At 35.9% G+C, this 14232-nt stretch overlaps 1 protein-coding gene across 10 annotated transcripts in view; it reads left to right on the top strand.

Moving 5' to 3' along the window:
- Nova1 (NOVA alternative splicing regulator 1) overlaps positions 1 to 14232 on the top strand; it is a 126627-nt gene that overhangs the window by 108069 nt on the left and 4326 nt on the right. For 7 of the 10 annotated variants that reach the window (XM_031357498.1, XM_031357493.1, XM_031357499.1 and 4 more), the window contains 2 exons: positions 1369 to 1440; positions 12752 to 14232. The exon at positions 12752 to 14232 is cut by the window's right edge and continues 4326 nt beyond it. In XM_031357498.1, coding sequence (XP_031213358.1) covers positions 1369 to 1440; positions 12752 to 13756 — 1077 coding nt within the window. In that variant the 3' untranslated portion in view covers positions 13757 to 14232. The remainder of the gene's footprint in view (positions 1 to 1368; positions 1441 to 12751) is intronic. The other 3 variants (XM_031357496.1, XM_031357501.1, XM_031357503.1) reach the window with 1 other exon arrangement.

Genomic DNA, 14232 nt, shown 5'->3' with positions numbered 1-14232 from the left:
TGTGTGTGTGTGTGTGTGTGTGATTCTGTGGCTTGAAAAAGTCCTTGGCTCAACTCCTTATCAGACCAATTACTTCTCTAGGTGTTGTAGGTTTTAAGAAAGAAAATACTTTAAGGGAAGGAATTAATGAAGCATAGCCTAATGGTGCAAGTAGTTTGATGGTATTACTGGAAGTCAGTGAGTTGATGAAATTTATCATTGTTTTTATTCTGAACTGCTTTATTCTGTCTAAACTGGAAAGCTCTGACACCTGAAATACAAATATCTCCCCATGTACACGTTCATGTATGTTTCCTTGCACTGTCAAATCTCTAAGTTAGGTCTTTGCTCATATATCAGTAGCTGATAGACATAAAACAAAGTAACACATAATTCTCTTTATATAGGCTTGTCTAAACTATAGAAAACTATCCTATTTGCCTATTTAGAAATGCTCCCTTTAAAGGGTCTTGCTGGCCATATTATGTGTTAAGCATAATAGAACACTTGAACAAAACTCTGAACCCCTTAGATTTACTGCCTTGCTAGAAATTAAACCTTTCTAAAATGTCTGAGTGAATGACTCAGTGAATATATATAGTTTGCTGAGACACTTCTCTATAGCATATAATGTACAAATCAGTTCATAGTATCTTGTAGTTATTTTGAACATAGGTAGATGATACACAATATATTATACTCTTTATTTTAAATGTTAACATAAATGATAATGATAATTTTTAGAATGCTGTCAGTTACATGTTTATTAATGAGGTTAATGTTTACATTTTCAGATGGCTCTAAGCATATTAAAGTTTAATATTTTAGAAGATAATGTGATATTAAGAACTCAGAACTACAAATTAAATTGCTTTTATGTATGGATCCCTAAATTCATGTGGAATCAGCTTGTTGGTGATGTTCAACATATTAAGTAGGTGGATACTTCTATGCCAAAGTAGACTTCATTTCACCACTTCTTCAAATCTCCGACTGTATTCATTGATAGGAAAATGGCTCTTCCAATTTTATTCATCTAACTTCTTGAATTTTCTTTGACATCTCTTTTCCCCAAAGCAAATTAGAGGGAAAGAAATGGGACTGCTCTTCATGCATAAGGGCAGGATGCCTTTAGCACTCATGTGAGTTCCTATCAGTCACCACCATGATCTCAAGTCATGAATTTATTTTTACATGCTTATGCATGCATATTTACATGTATTAGTTACTCAGTTGACTTTAAAATCCATTAAATTTGAACGACTAGGTGGAAACTTTGTCCATAGGATTTTGTTCTCGTTATATTACATTTTATTTTGTTTTGTTTTGTTTAATGATCAGCTTAAGACTCATAAACGTTGATTTGCTCCTGAACTGCTTTGTTCCCAGACATTGCCATCTTCCCCAACTACCACCAAGTCCTCTCCATCTGACCCCATGACCACCTCCAGAGCCAATCAGGTACAGTATCATCCTCTCATCTACACCATACTTTCACAGCGGTTTGTGCCAACTGGAGAAAAAGACACTGGTGGGTTAAGGATTTATTCGTTCATTCGCATATATACACCATGATCAGATTCCAAATAACCTAATAAATAAATATCAATCTTTTCTTTTTTAGTTTTACATGCCTTTTAACTTCATTAACAAAAAATATTCAGATAGTAGACTCAATTAGAACTTTGGACTTCTTAAAACCATGATCACTTTACAAAGTCCTGATGGTCAATTATTGAGTTGGTCTTTTCATCTCTTTCAATGTATCTTCTTGGCAGTTTTTATAAATATTAAGCATATCACATGGGTTATGAAATGTATTAAAATTGAGCATAGATGTGTCATTAAAGGTGAAAATCGTTTTACTTTTTGAAACCACCCTTACTTTGTAAGCAGTTCAACAGTAAGCATTTCTAGCTTGAAAACTGGTATAACTTTAGTGTTACTTAATAATTACAAACATGATATATTTTCTTAATTAAGAACTCTTAAATCACATTCATTGCAAGAGTATCAAACCTTGCAATGAAAATTAGATCTTATTACTTCAGTTTGACAGTTGTTTTGGAACTAAAAACTTGCAGGCCACTTTTCAAATTTGTTGAGTATTAAAATGTTTAAACGTTTTCACTTTGTGTGAGTTGAGTTTTATTCAGATGAGAAGTACTTTCTTATTATTTCTGCTTTTCATTTTTAGTAAATAGGGCTTCATGTGATTATTTAAATATTAACATCTTATATTTTAAAAAAATTTTATTAGTTGGCCAACACGGTATTGCTATACATAGTATATATGGCATTTCTCATATTATTTAATTTAAGGCCATCAGGATCATTTTGCTCAGTGAGTGATTCTAATAATTTTGCAACTCAGGGAAAATGAAATGGTTTAAGCAAATCTAATCACTCTTAGGATGCTGGTTTACAGTAGGAGTTTGATTTTCTTTCTATGAAATGACACTTTCTTTAAACACAGAATGTCACAGTGCTCCCATTTTGTCCCTGAAGTTAGGGCCTTTCAGTATGATGTGTTCAGCAATCTGATGACTGTGTTCTCCAGCTTCCCGTTTCTGCCTCCGTTTCCCCATACTTTAATTCTGTGGCTTAGAAACTCACAAAGGGAATGACTGCCTTTTGATTTAAATGTCTCTCCTATGCTCCATTAGGGTTTGATTTCTCAACAGAAGCTGGACAGATGAGTACAGCATAAACAAAGCCAATGATTTTTCTCAAGTAAGATGATACGTAAAAAACCAATCTACTAATTTTGTTTCTGAAACTAGACTTGCAGTTTATTTATATTAATGTGGATTTTTATAAAGTGATTCCCGAAAAGGCCAAGTATATCCCTTTTCTTGTTAATGCTCTGTTACCCTCTAGATCTAAGATCTGAAATATAGGCACTGTGATTTCATATGCTGTCTACTGTACTGATACATTTTGTTATTCATACTCTTTTCTTTCTTTCTTCTTTTTTATTTCTGTTTGTGTACAAAGATGCGTAGCTCCTGGATCACATGAAGGAAGCGTTAAGCGAAGAAGAGCAAATCCTTAATTTATTGAAAGAATTATAGCTTATCAATAATATTTCATTCTTAATAATTTGTAGCTCTCCCCTGTACTCCTTCATGGTAGGTTTCCATCAGATGGTAGTAGTAAAGGAGTGTAATCTCTGTTGTTCACTCACACTTTAAATATAGAGCATTTCTTGTGAATTGTCCGAGTTAATTTACTGACTTATGTCTATAAATACAGTCTATTTAGGAAAATATAGCTCAATGTAATAATCTTAAGCTTTACAAAAGTAAAATGCTAGATATATATGTATATATAAATACTTACACATAGATATACACATAGATATAGATATATACTAATTTGAACTTAGTTTATATTTACCCAACTATTTTCAAATGTGTTTCAACTCTTAAAACGGAGAAAATCAGGGATTTCTATTTTAGGTTAAAAATTACTACCATGTGTTATAACTTGTATAACCTTGCTGTAAAAGCAGGGAAAAAACCTTCCCCTAAGAAAATTTCTATAAGCAAATATAGTCAAGAATATAGTCAAAAATTAACATTTATGTTTTTTTTCTAGTCAACATTAGCTAAATGATTTTGATCAAGTTCTCATTTGTGATTAGTCATTTGTGTTACTGTTATGCAGAAAACAATTGTAAGTATGCAAAAGGTCTGGAAATGAAAACCATAACAGTAATTCAAAGGGTATGCTTGCTCTGCAGAGCCACCATTCCAAAACTTTACAATGTAAAGATTATCATTTTTAGCACTTGCCTTTTGTTTAGTCTTCGGCCTCGTTACCATGTTTCCTTGGGTTGCACTGTCTGCGCACAGTATTGTGCAATAGTAATGCCCATGAAAATGGAAGATCCACTGTGTGATGAGCCTTGTAGATAGATAGCGAGAAGTGAAGCCTAGAGCACACCGTATGTGTGAGGACCTTGCCTTGCTCTTTACCTGCTGAGTAAGCCCATGTGAAGCATAGATGCTAGGCTCTCTTAGAGCCTTGCATCTGACGTAAGAAAGTCCCCAGCTCTTCTCACTGTGCTGCACTGTCTGAGTGTCTTCATTTAAAGGATGTGTGAAAAATATTAGTCTTTAAAAGGAAATTACTTGGTAAATAGCTTGTTTTAAATGTTCAAGTTAACAACATACCAATACTAGTATTGTCTGTTTCTGAAGTCCAAGATAATTCTGTGGTAAGGTTCACTGCCCTTAGCTTAGTTGTATAATTACAGTCTAGAGAGCATGCTGTCGCTCTTACTTAGTAGTGAAATGCCTTGGTCTCTATTAGGAAACAGTTGGTAAAGCTGACACTGCTGCATTTTATTTTCTTTTTTATCTGTTTAATATTTTAAGATGAATGTTTACAACTTTTTTATTTATGAGGGTTTCAAGTGAAAAAAACTATAAGGCAGAGAGAATTGGCTAAACTTTGAAAAGCGTCACCAGGACCAGTAGCATTTATCAATTCCAAGAAGATGCTTATATACCCGGTCATCTCATCATACTTTTATAAGTCAGTCACTGGTGATGGTTATCAGAGGGCAGAGATAAAAGGGGCAGGCTGAGAACTGTCTTCTCTTCCCCGTCTCTGCTATTGATCTTGCTACTTGCCCTTTCTTAACTTATAACCTTACGTATACTCCACTGAAATCTTTGAAGCCATCAAAAGAGAACCTCCATAAACTGATGTCAACAGGACTTACTAGACCAACACTTCACATACGTGCCTTTTGCCTTTTCATTTATTTCCACAAGACTTGCTCTCTCTGTCCCTACCAAAATCAGTTATTTCAATTGTACAATAAGCATATCCTTTTCCTATTACTGAAGCAAAGCTTTTCTCTAATTATTCTTTGTCAAGTTTTTACTCTATATTGCAGTATTATAATCTGCATACAGTTGTTTTTCTCCTGCCTTTTTTCTTTTTAGATTTTGACTTTCTCATACATGTACATGATGTATTGTGATCATATTAACCCTGCTCCTTACCCTCTCTTCTCCACTCCCACTTCTGTCTCTGATCTTAAAACAATGAACCGCCTTCTTTCATTATTTCTCCTTTCCTCCACAAACTAATCCCTCTTCTCATTCTTCATAACAAAATCCACAAAAGTATTATTTCTACTCTGTTTCCTATGTTCTTTCTGTTCCAAAATCTACTCCAGTGGGGCTTTTACCCCCACCACTCACTCACCTGATATGCAGACTGATAGCCACACTGATAGTTCCAGATGTTTCTTCTCAGTCCACATGCTATTGGCCTGTCAGCACTGTATATCCATTTGATTACATCCACTTCTGTGATGTGCTTCCTGCCTTTGGAATCCACAATTCAGCTTTGACTATGCTGTGTTGACCCTGCTTCCGCTCTCTTATTATCCCTCTTGTTGCATCTCACTGATGGTTGTCCTATTCTTCAGATATGGGACTTCTGAACATCATATGCATTGCCTTTTATGTCTGCTATGTACAGAATGTGCACTTCAGGCATTTTGTGCTTCTATCATGCCTTACCTACCATATAAGGAATGTTTCTCACAGATCCAGAAGATGGAAAGTCTAAGACCCAGCATCTAATGAGAGCTCTCTTGCAGCATACCCACATGGCAGAGGGTAGAATATAGATAAAGGAACCAACATAGTGTCTTCACATGGCAGAAGAGACAGGAAGCATTCCCACAAATATATGTCATATGGCAGAAGTAACCCTTTGTGGATGGAGCCCACAAAATGTATGTACTGCTAAACACTCTGCCCTCCCCAACGCAGTTGCACTGGGGTCAAATTATAGCACATGAACTGTGGAGAAGACAAAAGCTGTCTCTCAAACCACATTCAAGCAACCATGAACTAACAGAATCTTTATGTAGGCTAATACAGCTTCTTTACCATGTTTTAAACATTGTTTTTAAAAATATATTTATTTATCTTTTTATGTATGTGAGTGCACTGTCCTTTCTTCAGTCACACCAGAAGAGGGTGTTAGATCTCATTACAGAAGATTGTGAGCCACCAACCAGAGCCACCATCTGGTTGCTGAGAATTGAACTCAGGACCTCTGGGAGAGCCGTCAATGCTCTTAACCACTGAGCCATCTCTCCAGCCCATGATTTAGTATTCATGATTTAAATTTATAATTTTCAAAAATATTTTACAAAATTTAAACTTCAGGTCCCAAGTTCCTTGACCTTGCCTCTCACAGTGCAACTCCAGACTGCATGCAGCTGTCTGCTTAATGTTGTCACTTACACTTACATGTGTCAGTGACAACATCTTCATTTCAACATTTCCAAAGACCATCCAAAAGCTCCTTTTAAACTGTCAAAAGTCTGTATTCTCTTGCCTACATCTGAATTGTTCTAAACCCATTTGCCTGGTAAATCTCAACATAGCCAGCATTGCACCAGCCCTTGTGAGGCTCAGTCTCTAACCACACTGTTCTTTTTACCTGATCCCAACACTACCCCTCACTCATTCTGGGTGTTCACATCACACAGTTGCTATTCCTTTCAGATTCTGACAGATTCTTCTTCAGCTCTTGTCTTTTTACACGTGAAATTCTAATTTCAGAGACCTGTTTGCTTAAAGCCATTGTAATCTTTCAAGACTATTTATTCTAAATCCATCTACTCCAGAAGGTAACTTGACTGCCTTGTTTACTGCGCCTGTCTGACCTCCCTCTCACTCCTGCACTCCTTATTACATTGTTCATGCTGCATTTTGCTCTACTCTCTTGGGAAAACTGTGCAATTTTTAACCTAATACACCTGTTGTATACTGTGTGCTCCATCACTCCTTTAGAACATTACATTGTATGACAATAGGAATTTTCTGTTGTGTTCTCTGGTGTATGAACCAGAACCTGCGGCAGTCATAGTAAGTTCTGAGGAGGTACATGTTGACCGACTGTCATTACATAGAACAGGATCATATGTTTTATAGAATCCTTCAAATGAAACTTTGTCTGGGAATTGTTTCTAACTGTGTAAAGAAAAAAGAAGAAAATGGTTGATTGAATAAAGAGTTTAAGCCTAAAGAATGTATAGTCTTTGCTGCAGTCTCCTTCTATTCACCTGTCCTAACATCCCTGATATATGAAGTGTTTCTCAATTCCTATGGAAAAGTTTTAAAGATATGATAGAAAAAATGAGTGCAGTTCAGGAAAGGTAATCGACAGGGAAGGATGTAGAAGGTCCAGGAAAGGCATGTTTAGCTTCACCAGCATCAGGCTCAGTTGTACTGTCTGCCACGAGGTTAACCTTTTTCTCAGATAGAATTTTATTTACATATATATGATGCACATGTGTCAGATTCAGAAACAACGTGTGTGCTTAGAAGTGAAATGTTAAGTAGACAGAAATAAGCATTTATGCAGTTGGTAAAGGAAGTACTGTGGTACAGCTCTTAAGAGTCTTACCTGAGGACTCTTCTGATGTATAGATATATAGATGTATGTGTATGTAATTCAACAATGTTTGCACTAGCCAAGGTAGGAAAACAACCTGATCTTTAGAGTATAACTCTCGAAGGATTTCTGATATTGCAGATAGCTAGTTATGTGGGAACCTATGAACATGATGGAAAAGACCTAGGTGAGCTGGTCCAATAGCTTTGTCTGTGAGCTAAAAGGCAGTAAGCTACTAAGAAGCATTTTTTCTCTTTTTAATGGTCAGAAAATTTCTGCCATGTTCTGTGTTTGAATGTATCAGGGTGATGGCAGAAATATGAAAATTACTAGCTTTTTAATATTGTCTTTCCTCCTAAAAGTTAGCTAAAAATGACAATAGGATGAAAACGCAGGTGTCAATTTAACATGGTATGTTAAATAGAAACTAGAAGTCTCTCAGGGGAAATCCTTGATATCATATGTGCCTCCGAGCTACAAAATGCCCTGCATTGTTGTACATTTTGAAATGTGCTAATGTGTGTCAGCAAGGATCCCTGGAGAGATGCTCTATCCCAGAGAGATACTCATTTACTGTAAGGGAATGGGCATTGTTTCAGGCTTTTAAATTATAGCAAATTAATTTGTTGTATAATACATATAGTATTTTTATCTTTCACATTTATTATAAGTTCTTAAGCCCAAATTCATATCAAAGCTTGTGGCGTTTCTAATGTAATGACCCCTGGCGGGCAAGATGACATATATATTTAAACAGTTTGATACCTATAAAAGTTTCAGTGTTGGTATTAGTTTAGGATTGAGAAGGTTTGCTAATTAATATGATTTAAGGTAGAAAGGCATATTATTCAAAAAGTGTTTTTCTGTCTGAGGGTATATTAGTAAACTTACCTATTGATACATAGGGTTAGATTTCTTGCCCTGGAGATCTTTATATACAAATTATAATCATGATTTTTAAGATTGTTTTGTACAGTTATTGCCAAAAACTTTGAGACTCAATTGAATAGATGCTTTCTCCCCATGTTTTGTTCATTGCCAGAACATCCACTGTTAGTGTAGGTGTGGAAGGGTATACACATACATGCATGTTCTTACTGTGACCTCGCAGTGGCTAATTTACCGATCTGATATCTTTGACTTTTAAAGTCAGACCTTTTCCCCCTACTTAATATTTTATTGGTCATTATTTAAGCACTCTGTGAATTTACCCTATCTGGATAACACTGTGTATTTCCATGACACAAAGTTTCTCCTTAACTCTCAAGCCTTTTCTACTCTCTAAAGCCATAACCATTCATCTGCTTGACAATTTCACTTTAGTGTCTAATAGATATTTCAAGCTGAAAATGTCCAGATCAAGCCACGTGTCTTGTCCTTTCTTCCCATCATCTGCATCACTGAACACATAGTGTTCATAGCTATTTTTATCTTTCACTTCTTAAGTTAAATACTGAATCTGGTGAAAAATAAATGATTAAAAGCCCTAAATTGCATATTAATATTTTTTTTAATTTTCAGTTACACTTTTCTGCTAACTAGAGTTAAGAATTCTTGAGCATATGTTTAAGTACATATGTACCAAAATGGATATGAGACTTTAATAATAACATGAGTAGCCTTTTTTGATTTAACCTGAGAATTATTGTAAATATCCCTTCTTCTATAACAAAACTTCAGTTTAGTAAAATCTTATTTTTGTAAAGCAGCAAGACTACTCTAAATTATTCTCACTTTTAAAATAGATTTCTCTGCCATATTGTATCATTTTACAAGTTCCCTGCTTCTCTGCAGTTGACTCTAACAGCTTTCCTTTTCGTATAACTGTCTAGAGTGCTTGTCATCTCAGAGTAACAGTGGTAGTTTGAAGTGCTTCTGTGCTAGAAAGCATGGATGGCTTCCTATTCCTCATTCCAGCTATATCTACCAAACACTGATGCCATACAACTTTAAAATAGACACCATTCACAAAAATGAAGACTCTTTCAGAAGCAAAGCAAAATAACACGAAGTCAAATAAGTATATTAAACCTTTTTTTTCCCTTTAGAAGTTTTATGGAGACTATTGTTCATTTTCTGCCCCTTCCAAAGCCAGACAAGATGGGGTTCAGTCTTCCCATCACTATCCTAGCTTATACACAGAAGAAAAAATGACGTGTGTTAAAAAAAAATGAGGCAGCACCTCTATAAACATTTCAGAGATACTCATGAGTATCGGGTGTGGTATGAGTTTAAAACACAAAGTTTGAAGCAGAAGGGAGGGACATTCGTAGGATGGTTACTCATGGAGTGAGTTTGTAGATACCCCCACACACACATACACACACTGAGCCATCTTATTAACTAGCCCCTCTCACCACTTAATCAAATAACACTCAGTCCTAGACCTCTAAAATTAGTCTGACCACATTTTCATGGCTGAATTAGGCTAAATACTCATAGATAGAATGAAACTAGAAAACATGGTGAAAAGTATACCTTAATAATAGTGAATATGTAGGAATCAGGCGGATGGAATATGCTTAATTGTTTATTTGCCAGTGTAACAGTATTAGATTTTTAAGTCACTGAAAACCTGGTAGTGGTGTTTTCAGAAATTTTCTGATAAGATTAAAACATGACTGCTCTTAACTTTTCAATATTTCAAAAAATATATGTATGATGTAACTTGAAATTTTAGTATTTGAGAATGTTAAACTTTATTCTTAATTTAAGGAGCCAGAGTTAGAAATTAGACATGTGCAGTTAAGAGTGCTTCCTTGTTCTGTAACAGACCTGGGTTCAGGTCCCAGCACCCTCGCCCAAGGAGTTTTAAAACTAACCCCAGCTCCAGGAGATACGATGCTCTCTGCTGGCCTCTGAGGCCACCACATATGTTTGATACAATTATAGACACACAAGCACAATACACACAGGAGATAAATAAATCTCTTTAATTAAAACATAATAAACCCAATGGTGGGTATTTTGTACATAGACATATAAATGTCTCTCTGTGTTTATGGTAAATCATATTTTAAATAATTTATTCCCATACAAATATATTTTTGCTTTATTTCTCTATTACCCATGTGTAATATAAACAAGGTACAAACAGAAATGGTAAAGTCAGATAAGAGGGTGATCTATAGACAAATGACATTTTGTGCTAACTTCTGCTTAGGATAAATAATAATAAATGTAGGAAAAATGACCTTTTGGAGGTATGAAGTTTGATTTTTTTTTTATACGTAGCTGCAGCTAAATTGCTGATAGGATATACAAGACTTCAAGAGGTGAAAGCACACACATTGACAAAACAGTCAGTTGTAAGGAGAGAGAAAACCTTTCAGTCAGCTGGAAGACACTGAAGATCAATGCAAATAGAACCTCAGTAAGCATGGGATACACTCAGGAATTCACAGCTAAAATGTGGACTGAGTATGGGATTCTTACTACTACAAATGATGAGGCTCAGACAGGAAATGCTAGAATTGAGGCATACTCTTCAGAAGTGTATATAGTCCATGGGCAATCCTGGCTAGTCCAGTGCAGATTTTTATTGGGAAGAGTTACTGAAGGATTTGAGTAGTTTTTTTTTTTTTCAGAATTTTCGTATGTGTGATAAATCTTCAAATAGACATCATTCGCAAAAAAAAAGAATGTTTCAGAAGCAAAGCAAAATACCGTTAAGTCAAATAATTCTAGAATAAGTTCTATTTCATCTTTATAATTACCTAAGGTAGAATTAGAGTTAGAATTATAATTCTTTAAAGACAAACATTTTTCCTGGAAAAGTCTACTAAAATTAATAACTGTTAAAACATTCTTCCAATAGTCTCCATAAAATAAAATTAACTTAGGCAGCAACTTTGAATATATTTGCCAGTTATAAGAAGTGGTTTTAAATTTATATTTTGTAGTTTCCTAACTAAGCTATTTTTATCACAGGACTAAATAAAATTAGGATAAAAAATATTTTGTATGTTCAAACAAAATAAAAGATGTGTGAAAGATATATAAATGCACTCACATGCCCAGTTGGAAAGATGAGTTTATGTTCATCGCCTGCTTTCTTCAAGAGCAGAATGGCCAGACCTCACCAACTGCCTTTAATATGTCCCTTTGCAAATTTGGGTTCTAAAGTAGCATTGTTGAAACTTGCTTCAAATTAGCTAATGAATTATGAAAAAAATCTCAAATATGGAAACTAGGCATCCACCCAGATGTTAGAGGTGATTTAGCCACCTAGTCTAACATCTGTGCCTCAAAGAGAATGAAGATGTTACTTCAGTGCCCTGTCAGTGACTGCAGTTGCAGGTCTGATGAGCCCAGGGGTGGGGTATAGATAGATATATGGATGCAAGTGCAAGGTTAGTATTTAGCTTTTTAGTTTCAGGGTTTATGGAAGTGTTGTGCTTGTGTGCTTCAACAATATGATTTTATTGTGGTGAAGTAAGACAGAATAGAATAATTCTTGTGACTGAACATTCAGTATAAATTAACAAAATAGCCAAATTGCACTGTCCTAAACACTCAGTGACTACAGTAATTTCTCATCACTACTCAATGATAGGGTAACAGCACTGCTTTTAAGTAGAACTATCTTCTAAAATGGAGAGTCACATCATCAGAATGTATAGGTGATGTAACTTTCACATCCCCTTAACTTAAGAAACATCCTAAATCATTATTAATTATTTGGTGGTTAGTTTCCATAAACTTAAATGACTATTTGCCCAATTAAAAAGTAAATTGCTAATAATAATTGTATTGATCTTTACCTCTTAATATAGCCATAAAACAAATAAAATATTTGTGAATAACCCCCTACCCCAAGCTACTAGGTAAAAAGGAACATGAAATTAATGTTTTGAAAGGTTTAAGTGAGTATTTTCTACAGCTGTCTATGTTAACTTTGCTTTCATTATTCTACACTGTTTCTTGGAGCAGAGAGATTCTTTAAGCTGCAACAGATGAAGAGCCAGCAGCGGCATTATGATTTTTTAGCTATATGAAGACATTACCAGCTGTACAGTTATAAGTCCCTCTTTTTTGACATGCTGATTTCTATAGACTGTATTGCAAAGTGCAGAGATTTAAGGAACTTTTTGTTTAATAATTTGACTTGAAGATTACTTTTTTACTTGAAAATTGCATTTTCCTTTGGAAATTCATTGTACAAGTAGTTTTATTAAAGTATGATAAAAGTCACTTTAAAGTTGTGGTATTTCCATCTTAATAAATTATGCTTAAACTAATTAACAATTTATGACTATACTTTTTCTAGGATAGCAAAGTAATATGATGCATGTGCACAAACAGAAGTATTATTTATACGTATTTTTTTTAATTACAGGTAAAGATTATAGTTCCCAACAGCACAGCAGGTCTGATAATAGGGAAGGGAGGTGCTACTGTGAAGGCTATAATGGAGCAGTCAGGGGCTTGGGTGCAGCTTTCCCAGAAACCCGATGGGATCAACTTGCAAGAGAGGGTTGTCACTGTGAGTGGAGAACCTGAACAAAACCGAAAAGCTGTTGAACTTATCATCCAGAAGATACAAGAGGATCCGCAGAGTGGCAGCTGTCTCAATATCAGTTATGCCAATGTGACAGGTCCAGTGGCAAATTCCAATCCAACCGGATCTCCTTATGCAAACACTGCTGAAGTGTTACCAACTGCCGCAGCAGCCGCAGGGCTATTAGGACATGCTAACCTTGCCGGCGTTGCGGCCTTCCCAGCAGTTTTATCCGGCTTCACAGGCAATGACCTGGTGGCCATCACCTCTGCACTTAATACATTAGCCAGCTATGGATATAATCTCAACACATTAGGTTTAGGTCTCAGCCAAGCAGCAGCAACGGGGGCTTTGGCTGCCGCAGCTGCCAGTGCCAACCCAGCAGCAGCAGCAGCCAATTTGTTGGCCACCTATGCCAGTGAAGCCTCAGCCAGCGGCAGCACAGCTGGTGGAACGGCGGGGACATTTGCATTAGGTAGCCTGGCTGCTGCTACTGCTGCAACCAATGGATACTTTGGAGCTGCCTCGCCCCTAGCTGCCAGTGCCATTCTAGGGACAGAGAAATCCACAGATGGATCAAAGGATGTAGTTGAAATAGCAGTTCCAGAAAACTTAGTTGGTGCAATACTTGGCAAAGGAGGGAAAACCTTAGTGGAATACCAGGAGTTGACTGGTGCAAGGATACAGATCTCCAAAAAGGGAGAGTTCGTACCTGGCACAAGGAATCGGAAGGTAACCATTACTGGAACGCCAGCTGCAACACAGGCTGCTCAGTATTTAATAACACAGAGGATCACTTATGAGCAAGGAGTTCGGGCTGCCAATCCTCAGAAAGTGGGTTGAGTGTCCCAAATATATGTCAGATTGTTTTAACCCCTCCTTTACCCCATTTTCAAGAAGGATGTACTGTACTTTGCAGAAGTGAAGTTTTTCTGTTATTAATATATAATTATGCAAATGAATGCGACTATGTTGACAATGTGTATATGTAAATAATATGTGTTTTACCAGATGTTTCATAGAATTTTTTCTTGACCTGTTTTGTTCTCTATACTTTGCTTGTGTATATTTGTCAGAGGTGTTTCTAGTGTAAGATTTAAGCCTGCCATTTTACCAGCATTATTGTAGTTTAATGATTGAATGTAGACAGGGATATGCGTATAGTTTTCAGTATTAGTTCTAGATAACACTAAATTAACTACTGTTAGGTTGAGTATGGTGGGGTCAGTGACCTAAACTGGAGTGAGGCCAAAGCACTGTCATGTATGTCTTACTTCCTGCTTAGGGCACAGAGAAGTAGGAAATAATATTTTGAAAAA

The sequence above is a fragment of the Mastomys coucha genome, unplaced genomic scaffold (assembly GCF_008632895.1).
Source record: "Mastomys coucha isolate ucsf_1 unplaced genomic scaffold, UCSF_Mcou_1 pScaffold6, whole genome shotgun sequence".
Classification (NCBI taxonomy): Eukaryota; Metazoa; Chordata; class Mammalia; order Rodentia; family Muridae; genus Mastomys; species Mastomys coucha.
Note: the sequence above shows the minus strand (reverse complement) of the source record. Positions and strands in the feature narration are given on the sequence as shown.